At 40.4% G+C, this 12,037-nt stretch overlaps 1 protein-coding gene across 1 annotated transcript in view; it reads left to right on the top strand.

The window, feature by feature from the left end:
- Positions 1 to 5,687, top strand: part of grin2aa (glutamate receptor, ionotropic, N-methyl D-aspartate 2A, a) — a gene marked incomplete at its 3' end in the record, with an annotated part of 126,020 nt that extends 120,333 nt beyond the window's left edge. Inside the window, exons 13-14 of the mRNA XM_080511819.1 lie at positions 1,730 to 1,968; positions 3,729 to 5,687. Coding sequence (XP_080367945.1) covers positions 1,730 to 1,968; positions 3,729 to 5,687 — 2,198 coding nt within the window. The remainder of the gene's footprint in view (positions 1 to 1,729; positions 1,969 to 3,728) is intronic.
- Positions 5,688 to 12,037: the final 6,350 nt, after the last annotated feature.

The raw sequence follows: 12,037 nt of genomic DNA, 5'->3' as shown, positions 1-12,037 counted from the left end.
GCATTAAATGTACTTCCTTAGAAATGACAGAAGGACTCAGCATTCACAGTCTGCCCCTTTAGGGAAAAATTCGCAATGCACAACTTTGTGAATGGCGTTGAAAGCAACGCTGTTTCTTTTGTTTGCACCTCCGACCGACCCTCACCCTCAGTGGGTTTGAAGAATAAGAGCTCTTTATCAACAAAGACTGCAGTTTGATCTATTGCTTGTTGGTCTGTCTCTGATCACCACTGATGTCCCTGGATGTGAAGGCTGGCTCACAATTCATGTGTGAAATCGGGTATGCTGTGTTGTCATAAAAAAGGTGCATAACATAGGTCTGATGTTGGCCTTGCAGCATCATGTGACGCACTCATCTCACAGGAGACACTGCTCGCTCCAGCCCGCCCCATTTGTGACTCACTCTATTTTGCCACTACAGGAAACATCTCAGTAATTTGTAGTTGCACATTGTAAACATTTAATCTGATTACTGATATATTGCATTAGGCAATTGTCAGGACAATTACTATTTCATGCGCTCAGCGCATGTTCAAATATAGGATCAATGTCATCACTCATCACTAAGCTTTAAAGTAATACCATTTGAAAAATGTTTACACACTCAGGGTGATGGACTGTTAGTTCTTCAGCCTTTATGACGTAGACCTGATTTGATATACTGACTCCAACAGTCTTTTCTTTTTTTTAAATTGGTACAACATTGTCAAAGAAATGCTTTCCTCTTGTCCTTCATGCTTCAGACCCAGCTATTTTTATATACACCCTGAAAGTGTGGGCACAACTTGTTGGGACTTGTGTTCCTGTGTTCCAGCTGACTGGTCACCCGACTATTGCTGGAGCCCTCTGACTGCTGAAAAGAGAACAACATTTGAATTTCAGCAACACTTTCCCCCAGGAGTCAAAGCAACAGTGCATGCAGGAGTAGCTCCCCAACTGCTTTTTCCTTGACTGCATTCGATTAAAAAAAAATTAAAGACAAGGTGACCTGTTGAACCTACACATCTTGTTCTTCTTAATTTGCTTTTACAGCTGATTCCAAGCATAACTCAAGGCCATTTAAAAACAGATGTACCTCAACTAAATTTATTAGTGTATTTGCAACTCTGACACGAGACAAATGCTCCCCAATTTTGCAAAAGGGTTAATGATGTGTTTGTGAGCCGGCACCCCACAGAAATTGAGCTGAACAAAACCATGATATTTGTCTTTCTCCAATAGCAGCCTTAGTTATCCGGCCCTGAATGACATAGATTGGATTAGCCACGCACCAAATGTCACAGCGGAAGCCAGAGAGGGAGGGAAATAGAAGGAAGGGAACACAAAGTGAGGAATGAGAAAAGATAAGGTCTTTGTTGCTTTCTACCTTTCTTTTATTAACACTAAAGAAACAATCTGTTTGAACTATCAGGCGAGATCGAGGGGATTGTAGGAACAGTGGCTGGTGGCATCCAAAGAAATATATTTGAAACAACCCTGAAAAACATATGGTACAGAGTCAAAAAGGTATTTTTAAACTAAAATTGTGATAGCAAAAAAACAACAACATTATGCACACATTTGTAGTCGATGTATCGATGTATAAAGTTATCACTGTCATATGCAATGTCCTCATAATCTTTCTATTTCTGGCATTTGCTGTTTTAATTGTGAAACACTGACTCACATAGCCAGGATGTAAGCATGTTAATACTGTTCTAAAATATATTGATTAAAATGTCCTTTTTAGGTGAAATGGAGGAGCTAGAAGCTCAGTGGCTGACCGGAATCTGTCACAATGAGAAGAACGAGGTGATGTCCAGTCAGCTGGATGTGGACAACATGGCGGGGGTCTTCTACATGCTGGCCACAGCCATGGGGCTCTCCCTCATCACCTTTGTCTCTGAGCATCTCTTCTACTGGAGGCTTCGATACTGCTTCACTGGGGTCTGCTCCGGCACGCCGGGTCTTCTTTTCTCCATCAGCCGGGTGAGTACATGTTTGTGTATTTTAGCATGCGCTTCCAATGTTTTGGGGCGAAAGAAAGAGTTGCAAATCTACATATAAATTACATTTTAAATCAAAACAAGACATACTTGTGAACCCAAAGACATGGGCCATTGAGCATGTTCTCATGTATTCACACAAGCCTGTGTGAATGTATGGGCCTGGGGTGTTCTGACTGGGTTAACAGTGGTCGAAGTCGAGGCTCGAAGACGCAATGAGGCACTGCAGCTAAACTGGAGGCTAATGCTGCATTATTGGGGTTAGACAGCCCTGTCTTAGTGCTATTTTCTATCTGCAGAATAAGAGAACAGCACAAGCGGCGGAGAAATGCAGGGAGAAAGAGCAACTGCTAAACTAAGAGGCTGAATTAAACGAGGGAAAGAAGGGAGGGGCTGCACAAGGGAGGATGAAAGGGAAAGATGGGGATGGGGGGGGGGGGATCACGAGGCAGCGTTGAATTTCGACAAAAATAGATCCTAATTGCAGCACTGTTTTTGGGTGAAATAACGGCAAGCAGCACTAAATCAATTCATTCTCCCTCTTTCTGCAAAAAGGTCAGCATTCTCTCTGTATGTGGGAGCGGAAGACATGGACGTGCATCCCTAAAAGCACTGCAGTGTCTCTGCACTATTTTTGAAGCAGAGTGTGACTCTACATAAAAGTTAACAGAGGGGAGTAGTGAGGTGGGAAAAAAAAAAAAAAACTCAGAGAGGATAAAGTGAGGTTCTTGAAAAGGGCATTCTCAAGAGTAATTTTCAAGAGGATGCTTTCTTAATGATTTATCTTCTGTTGATAAGCTTCACAAAATGTGCACTAATGTTTTAAATGCTTTTTAATAATGGGTTTGTGAAATGGGAAATCAGTGAACAGCACATAATTTGCTTTCTTCTACAGGTTTTCTCTGCTTTCTCTGTGTATTTTTAATATCATTGACAAAGAGCATCTTGGTTTTAGTTTGATGGATGGTAAATGTGCTGTTTGCTATTTTTCCCCATAGAAATTGTGTAACCTCTCAATAAAACTTTGCAGTTTTAACTCTAATAAGTGTATTCACCTTTCTAGATTGCTCTATTGATCAAGGCATTTGAATAAATAAATTCAAGTCATTGTAGGACACATTTACCTTATTATAAAACTGAAGCTTTTTAATGTGAAATACAGCCGTGCTACAAAATTGATAAATCTGCTGAAGGCCTAGTTTCAGTGCATTGCATCATATATGTGCCTGCTTTAGAAAATACAGTAAACAGGAGTTGTTGTCTGGGTGGTGATGGATTGATGCTGCTTACCAAAGATATTCTGATGCATATTTTTGAGCAATACTTTCTGCATTTTGCCCTTTTAACATTTTTATGATCAACTCTGATTATATGCTTGTTAAGTCCTTCCTAAATACTTTTAGATATTTCAAACAAATGTAGTTTGTAAGATTCATAGTTTCACATCATACATTTTCAGCTTTAGTGCATGATGCAGTTTTTCTTGGCGAATTGTTCTGACACATGATAACAAAAACACCACAGTGAACTGCAGCTCGCTGAGCGATTTTCAATATACAGTGATATATTTTAAGAGGACATGTGTGGCTGTTATAAAAAGTAACCAGACACTCTTTCTTTCTCATTCCTTCTTTCTGTTTTATTTTACTCATTACATCTTTCTGAATCCATTATATGTATACCTTTCATCTCATTTCCTTTTACTCCACATTTCTTTTTCTATACCCATATGTCACTTTGCAGGGAATCTGGAGTTGCATCCATGGTGTCCACATTGACATGAAGAAAAAGACAGATCTAGACTTTAGCCCCCAAGACAAAATGCTCAAGCTCATCAAGTCAGCCAAACAGATGACCAACATGTCTAACCTGGGTGGCTCCCATATGAACTCACCTAAACGGGAATTTATGCACTCAGCTGGCCCCATGATCATGGACATGATGGCAGAGAAGGGCAACTTCATTTATGCCGACAACCGAAGCTATGCTCCAAAAGATATGATCTATGGGGACGCAGGTGATCTGCAGTCTTATCTTGCCAATCGCCACAAGGATCACCTGAACAATTATATCTTCCAAGGAGGGCAGCATCCATTGACCCTGAATGATGCCAATCCCAACACAGTGGAGGTTGCTGTCAGTGCTGATGCAGTGCAGACCAATGCCAAACCACCCCGGACACTGTGGAAGAAGTCAGTGGACACACTCCGTTCTGTGCCACCTGGACCCCCTCCAATGCCGGATATGCTCCTGCCAGACCCAAGAATGTCAATGAAGACACAACGCTACCTCCCTGAGGACACAGCCCACTCTGACATATCTGACTGCTCTAGCAGGGCAGCTTCCTACAAGGACCCAGAAAACAACAAGCACATGAAACCCAAGGACAACTTAAAAAAAAGATCGGTGACGTCAAAATACCCAAGGGACTGTAGTGAGGTGGAGCTGTCCTACTTAAAGACTAAGCAGGTCACTGGTGGAACCAACCAATCTGGCAGAGGAGCAGGAGGAGAAAAAATCTACACCATTGACTCAGACCGAGAGCTGAGCCTCCATTCAGATCCTGTTCACTACCGTGAGAGCTGTGGTCTTGCTGCAGACGATTTGGAATACCCCGAAATCTACTCTGATCACAGTGACAACTATAGGAAGTGTGAGCAGCCCATCATTCATCTGAACTCTTCACCTTTGCATCACGCAGACTCGGATCTCCTACCAGACCCAGCTTACTCTAAACACTACAGCCTGAAAGAAAAAAATCTTTCCCCACACGAATCTATTGATCGCTACAAACAGACACACTGCCGATCCTGCTTGTCCAAAGTGACTGCCAGCTACCCACCTGGAGGGTCATACCCTCCTCCTGGAACTGCTTCAGCTTCTGCCACTCGGTCTCCCTATAATCGATGTGAAGCATGCCTCCATACAGCCAATCTATATGACATCAGTGAGGACCAACTTCTTGCAGACCCTTTGGTTAGTCCCACTATGCATCACCAACAGCAGCAGCAACAGGACGAAATGTTTGGTCTCTATTGGCCACAAACAGATGGGCCACATGTCCAAAAAAGAAACCGTTTGAGGCTAAGTCGTCAGCACTCCTTTGACAACATCATGCTCGAAAAACCCAAGGACGTGGACCTTGGCCGACCAGCACGCAGTGTCAGCCTCAAGGAGAAGGATCGCTTCTTGGACTCTGCATCCGATTCGCACTATGCGAATCTCTTTGGCATGCGTCCCTACTCCGGCAGACTCTTCGGCACCGGGTCCAAATCAATGCTGTTTAACCACAACCTGGAGGAAAGCAAGAGGAGCAAGTCCCTGTACCCGGCCCATGGCTCGGACAACCCTTTCCTCAGCCATTCACTAAGGGATGATACCAGCAGCAGACTGGTTCATGGGCGTAGCTCCTCTGATATTTACAAACAGCTGGCAGTGGCTTCTCCTGCAGCAGTCCTGGGAGCACCCTCCATCAAAACACGCAATGATGCGAACAATGTCCGCTCTTCCGTTAAATCCACCACTTCATACTGCTCACGGGATGGGCGGATAGCTAATGACATGTACAATAAAGAGCATGTGATGCCTTACTCAGCCAATAAGACTAGTGCATACCCAGCCCCGCGTGGCGTCCTAAACTCAGCCCAGTTCAGCAATAGACGGGTGTATAAAAAAATTCCCAGTCTGGAGTCAGATGTTTAGTTGATAAGAAATAATGTGTTCTTTCCTTCTTGCTCTTCTCTGGATTTGTATTATAATTTATCAGCTATGATATCCACGAAGGGATGCCATAGCCACAGTATGTTTTTCTTCTTCTCTTCAATGTTGTAATCCAAAAGAACTTGTGCCCACTTGGGTATGACGGTATTACTACAACTTTCTTTGCAGATGATATCATCATTTCTGTCCATTCTCCTCCATGTACCAATGATTTGGCTGCATGGTCAGCACTCTGCCATATGTATTTGGGTGTGAAAGATGAAAGGAATCCTTTTCCCCAAGGTTTTTTGAATGGGGTAGGACATAATGAAGTCTCATTAGTGGCACCAAGAAGGTACACACAAAGTAACCTTCACACAGGATTCCAGCAAGAATTAATCTGAGAGTCAATTATTTCATTACTGAAATATGTGAGTAGTTGAAGAGGAGGATGGGAAAAAACCTATATGGCAGAGGAAATACAGGAAAGAAGAGAGGAGATAACCTGCCTATCTACTGTCCACGCTCCTCTTTTTCCTTTCCACCTCCACTGTCAAGTGTGAGGCTCACTACTTAAGAAGAAAAGGCCTGACAGCCAGACCTGATGGGCGGGCTAGACACAGAGGCTTCCCAGGGGGTAGGGCCGTCACACTGAGCTAGTCCATTGGTCTGCTACTTGTTACTCTGACAAATATGGCCACCGAGACACCTGGCAGTGGAGGAGCAGAGAGAAGGATGAAGGAAATGATTGGCTAGATGGTAGAGCGTTAAGCATCCCGTGGTTTTTGGCAGTCAGGTATCGTGTGCTTGGTCAAAATATGGCCTGATATGTGAAGCTAAGACATGACAGAGAGGAGAAGCTGAGAGTAATGTAGGTGCTATCAATGAATAATGTTTACAGACTGACCGATAAAAGACAAACTGACAAAATGACTGATAGAAGAAGAAAAACAAGCAGGGAAACCTGAGGTTATTGATAGGTATTTCATTTGTGGCGCTGCACATAGAAAATATAATTGCAAAGAATTGCTTTTTTTATTCTCTTGAACTATAAGATTTATTGGGGATTCTGGCATCCGGATCCCCCTATGTAGGATTTTAGTGTTTGCTTATTTGGTAGCACAATAGCCATTAGTTTTAAAACCTTTCTCCCACATTTGCTTTCAAAACAGCATAGCTTACAGAAAAGAAAAAAAACACCATCAAAAGTAATAGATTTGTTTGCATGTGTTCATTTCTTTCTGTGTCAGAGAAGAGAAAATATACACATATACATTCTCAGACACATATTTTTGTATGTTTATGAAAGGGGCTGTGTCTAGCCAGTTGTGGTGGATGGATATTTGTACAATCGAAGCTATGACCTTTGTGCTTAGTAAATCTATTTCATGCTGTGGCTGCAAAAGAACAAAATGATGGCGGAAGGGAAGAGAGCAAAAGGAGATACACAAGGGGGAAAAGGATGAAATGACAACTGTGTCCACCCTGACCTTGTCAGAGGTGTGCACCGATGTGTTTTTGTCTTTTGACCTCCCTGCCACTGAGAAACAGGGTATTAGCTATTAAAAACACTGATGATTCCTTCCTCCTTCCCTTCCTCCATCATCATGACACATCACTAGAGCATTGTATATGTATAAGGCCACTTTAAAGTTTATTTTGGGGTGAGTTTTTGTATCATTAAACTTCATCTGATTGGTTTAGCAGCAGCAATGCTATATGGTATTCAACCACAGCGGTTTAACTGGGGCTTGTGCTGAGAGTTTCTGATGATCCAACTGTTGAACTGTTGGCCAACCAGGGGTCATGCAGACATGAACTTTATTTGAGATGGATCTCTTGTTTACCATCATAGCATTGCTTGGGTGGAATGTGGAGAAAAAATGTGGGTGGAACAAGATGGATGGAGGCGAGAAAACTCCACAACTATGTCCTCATGTATCCATCTCAAAGTCGAGTCAGTTGTGTGTATGTGTGAATGGGTGAACTTGGGTAAGCTTGACGATATAACCAAATCATTTGGTTCCTAATTCCATTGATTATGCATTCATTTCATTTTTTTTTTTTAAAAGCACTGCAGAAAAGACTTGCACATGCATATGCTTCCTTGTCCACGCGTGCCCACAAAACACTTTTTTTGTAGCATAATGTACAAATTGTACAGTCACAAGAAGTCATACAGCCATTGTAACTGAGTGATTTGCTTGATTGATTGGGTTCACAACAAACCAAATTGTGTCAAATAAAATACCTCAGGATGATTCTGTGTGCTTTGCGGGAACTGTAAACATAGAAACAGAACATAATGTGCCGCATTTACTTTTTTATAGAAATATAGAAGTGAAAAAGAAAAAAAAAGAAAAACAACACAATTTATAGCAGCCGCAGAAGCAGTATCAAACCTTTGTCCTTTTGATGTTTACCAGTCCAAGGTCTTCCAGTTCGGCTTTCTGCCTGAACTCTTGCAACCAAGGTAAAGGAGAGAAAGAAGAGGAAGAGGAGGGAAAGAAGGGATGGTGGTAGGGAGTTAAGATTGTTTTTCTCAGTATACAGTGTGTTGGGAGAAGCTCCTCTTCATACTACTGAGCACTCTTGAGCAGAATGAACGATATTTCTTTAACATCTGAAATGTAAAGGCTACCCAAATAGGAATACTAATGGAAGTCTTTCTCTCTCTCTTTCCTCTTCATGATTTTTAATAGCAGTCAACTGCATTAGCCACTGTGTTTGAATTGACGCTCCATCTGTGACATCTACTGTCATATCAACCTTTTGTACTTTTGGAAAACTGCAGCAAATCTATTCTTGCTTCCCAATCAGCTTACCCAATGTTGACTGATGAGCAACATGTGTCCTTTTTTTGCATCTTTTCTGCATATTTATTATTATCATATTTATCTCCACATGCTGCTTGCGTGAGCTGACAAGTGAACAATATGCACATGTAAAAATATCAAATGGCACCCTTGCGTTTTATGAACTCATGGCGATTTGTTCAATTTGTTCTACTTTTACAGAACTGTCATGTAAACTGATGCTGTTTTATGTTCATATACACGCACACAGACACACAAACACTTTCAGACAAACCCTTGTGATGACAACCCTGCTCTTTTTAATGGCAAAAATGTATTTTAATTACATTTAATGATAAATAATGAGGTGATGGCATGCAACCCCAAATGTAACAATTTTAATGTTTTATGTTTCTTTTTTTTGTTTGTTATTTTTGTTATGATGTTATGATCACTAATGCGTTGTATACCAGGTGTGAGTATATACATATTTGAGAGGAAAAAAAAATATCTGCGTTAACACGATGAAGATGCTGCTGCTGTTTGGGGGGAGAAGGCGAGGACCTGGCCTCCTCATTGGATGGCGGGCCATTATCAGGCCTGTGTTGCCCAATAGAGTTGCGGGTCAGGGGTCAGGGCTTGGCTCGGTTCGGTGGGACTTCCTTGCTCTTCTTCCAGTGGCAGGTGAGAAATACTGTATCACCAGCTCTGCTTCTCTATTCCCTCTCCTTCATGTGTAGTCAGGACTTCAACTGTAAAGAAGATAGAAGAAAAAAAAGCAACCCTCTACTTTGAGTCTGCTATCCCTCCAAAGATACAAGACCTTTTTCTTTATGGTTTGCTGTAAGAATATAGCTTTTTTTTTTAAACTAATACTTCCTCAAAGACTTTTAAGGAACTATTTTGAATATATTTAGAAATGACACCTGTATACATCGCTTGTAAATTCATACGGGAATACATCATCATTGAGAATTATAAATGATAAAGAGTAAAAACAATATTTTTTGTGTGAATTTCACAAGAGCTCTTCTGTACAGTGGCACTGTTTCTCTCTCTCTCCCTCTTTCTTTTTCGCTCTCTCTTCATCCCTCCCTCCCTCCCTCCCTCCCTCCCCCCTCTCTCTCTCTCTCTCTGTAGAGCGACTAGAATAAAATTTCACCATTCACAAGGCTTGCTGTCCTGTCACAATTCACACCATACACAACAGACTCTGTGTCTTTCTGATCTTCTGTAAAAGGTAACCTCTTTCCTCTTTTATAATTTGAAGAAAAATGAGTATTATTGTTTTGAGGGGGAAAAAAAATCTATTTTTTCCATCCATCTCTGTTAAAGGAACAGTTGTCCCAAATGTTAAGATTTTATCAAAAATGATCAAGAGGAATAAGGCTGACAGTCTGGGCTGTACAGCATTACCTTTTAATACATGATAATATTTCAGTCTATAAATAAAGTTTACACATAATATTTTCTTGTCTGTATTTTGCAACACCAATTCCAAAAAGTTTAGGACAAGTATAAAAGGTGATGTAAAATTGTAATTCTAATTCATCAACGTTGATCTAAGAAAGGATTATTTATATGAAGAGAGTGACATAATTCTGATTAATGTTGTGTAATGAGTCAAGTGAGGAAACCATTTGAAAAACCATTGCACACATTTTATCCATTGTCTTAGCTTTTTTTGGAATTGGGGTTGTAATCATTTCTGTTGATCATGGTGTTATAAATGAGATAAGTAGTTTTTTCATGTTATAAACATCCTAAAAAATAACATTTTTCTAAACACTGATGAGTTTATTGTGTAATTTCATGGGGTCCATTTTATATATCCCTTTTTCTATCAGAATACAGTGTTTTCATTGCTTAATATGCTGTTTGTGTGGCAAAAAGAAGACTTTATATTTCATTCATCCTCAGATGGATCACTTCACATGGATATGGAGTACCAAACATTCAAATAGCTTTGAGTCTGAAGCTGACAATAACGCAGAAATGTCAAATTGTTTGTTTGAATAGAGAGCTAGATCAACGCCTCTGCCTCTCGCATCAGCCTTGGATTCACCCAACTATATATTATACTGGAGAATTTCTTTTGACAGCCAGGTCTGTGCTTTTACAAAAATGTCAGGATTTGGCTTTGAAGACCGAAGCCTCACACATCTATGTCCGAGATTAAACTTGTTACATTGATATGGACCTTGTCTCGCTTTAAAATTAACTAGAACTTTAGCTGTGAAAGCAGGAACCTTCAAGAAGGCTGGAATTAAAGAGCTATTAAATATATACCATTAATCAAATTGAACTTAATACGAGGTTAAACAAAATCTTCTCGGATATATGCTCATTAATGACTTGGCATTTAAATAGATGAACTCATCTCTAGTAACTGGGAGGTGTATTCTCAGTAGTGTGGATGTCCATCAACCTCAAGTTGAAAAGGGAATTGAGGGTCCTTCAGTCCATCATCATGTAATTTTTTGCATCATATAAAAAGCAAATTATATTCCCTCACTGTTGACACATGATTGCTGAAATCTATTGCTGAAATATGGGAATATTGAACCATAAAACATTTTTAGTCCAGATAACATACATGCAGCTAATGTGGAGATTGTAACCTCTAAAGTTCGCTGGTAAAGAAACTATATGCTTCCAACCATAAACCCCAATCATGTCCATATACAGCAGTGAGTAATTCCTATTTACCACATATGTAGGGCATTGTATGACGTGATAAGTCCGATAAAGGGTGCATTCACACTCGCAGAGCATTGTTTTCATACAATTATAAATATGATAAGTCTTCCTCTCCTGTGCTCGCTTTGTAAGATGCCTGTGCACTAATAAGCTCAAGTGACAGTGAAGGCAGAGTCCTTTGTACTGCATTAATTGTCCTTGTATTTTTGTGAATATTCGAGTCTGTCTAACACAACATGTAGAGGATAGATACAGTCACCATCTGCCACATTTCTTCCTACCATTCCATGCCATACTTCACCATACCCATTTTCTACCATCTGTTTTTGAACATCTTTTTGCTCCTTAACAAAGATATTACTTTTCTCAGAAATCATATCTCCTTTCATATATATTGTTACTCATTTAAATGTCTGTATATGTATGCACAGGTGTGTTTGTATCATTTAGTTACGAGTTGATCACTATAAAAGAAGAAGATTGACTTTGAGCCTTCAGGATCAAAGAAGAGTTTCCACTAAAGGTCAGACAATGTTTCTCAGAAATACATGACTTTAATGGTGGGTTTATTCTTTTCTTACCCTTTTTTCCCATAACACTGGTGACTCTGGTGCTTCACAGGCGATCTGGTTCTCGGAGCAGAGGCTATGTCCCAGGCAGACTTGTTTTGGGGCTTTGCTGATTTGAAGTGCAATGGTTGAACACATTCCCTGTGATGAATATGCCTTCATGAATTAATAGCCATACATGAGTAGTTTTCAAAGCGAAGCTTCAGTATGAAAGTTGATGTACCAATTTATACTACATTGGTGTCATGGTTTTTCAGTTATGTGTGAATATTTTACAATCCTATGATGT

This window comes from Blennius ocellaris, assembly GCF_963422515.1.
Source record: "Blennius ocellaris genome assembly, chromosome: 16".
In the NCBI taxonomy this organism is placed as follows: domain Eukaryota; kingdom Metazoa; phylum Chordata; class Actinopteri; order Blenniiformes; family Blenniidae; genus Blennius; species Blennius ocellaris.
The sequence above is the reverse complement of the archived record's forward strand: the minus strand, read 5'-3'. Positions and strand labels throughout refer to the sequence as shown.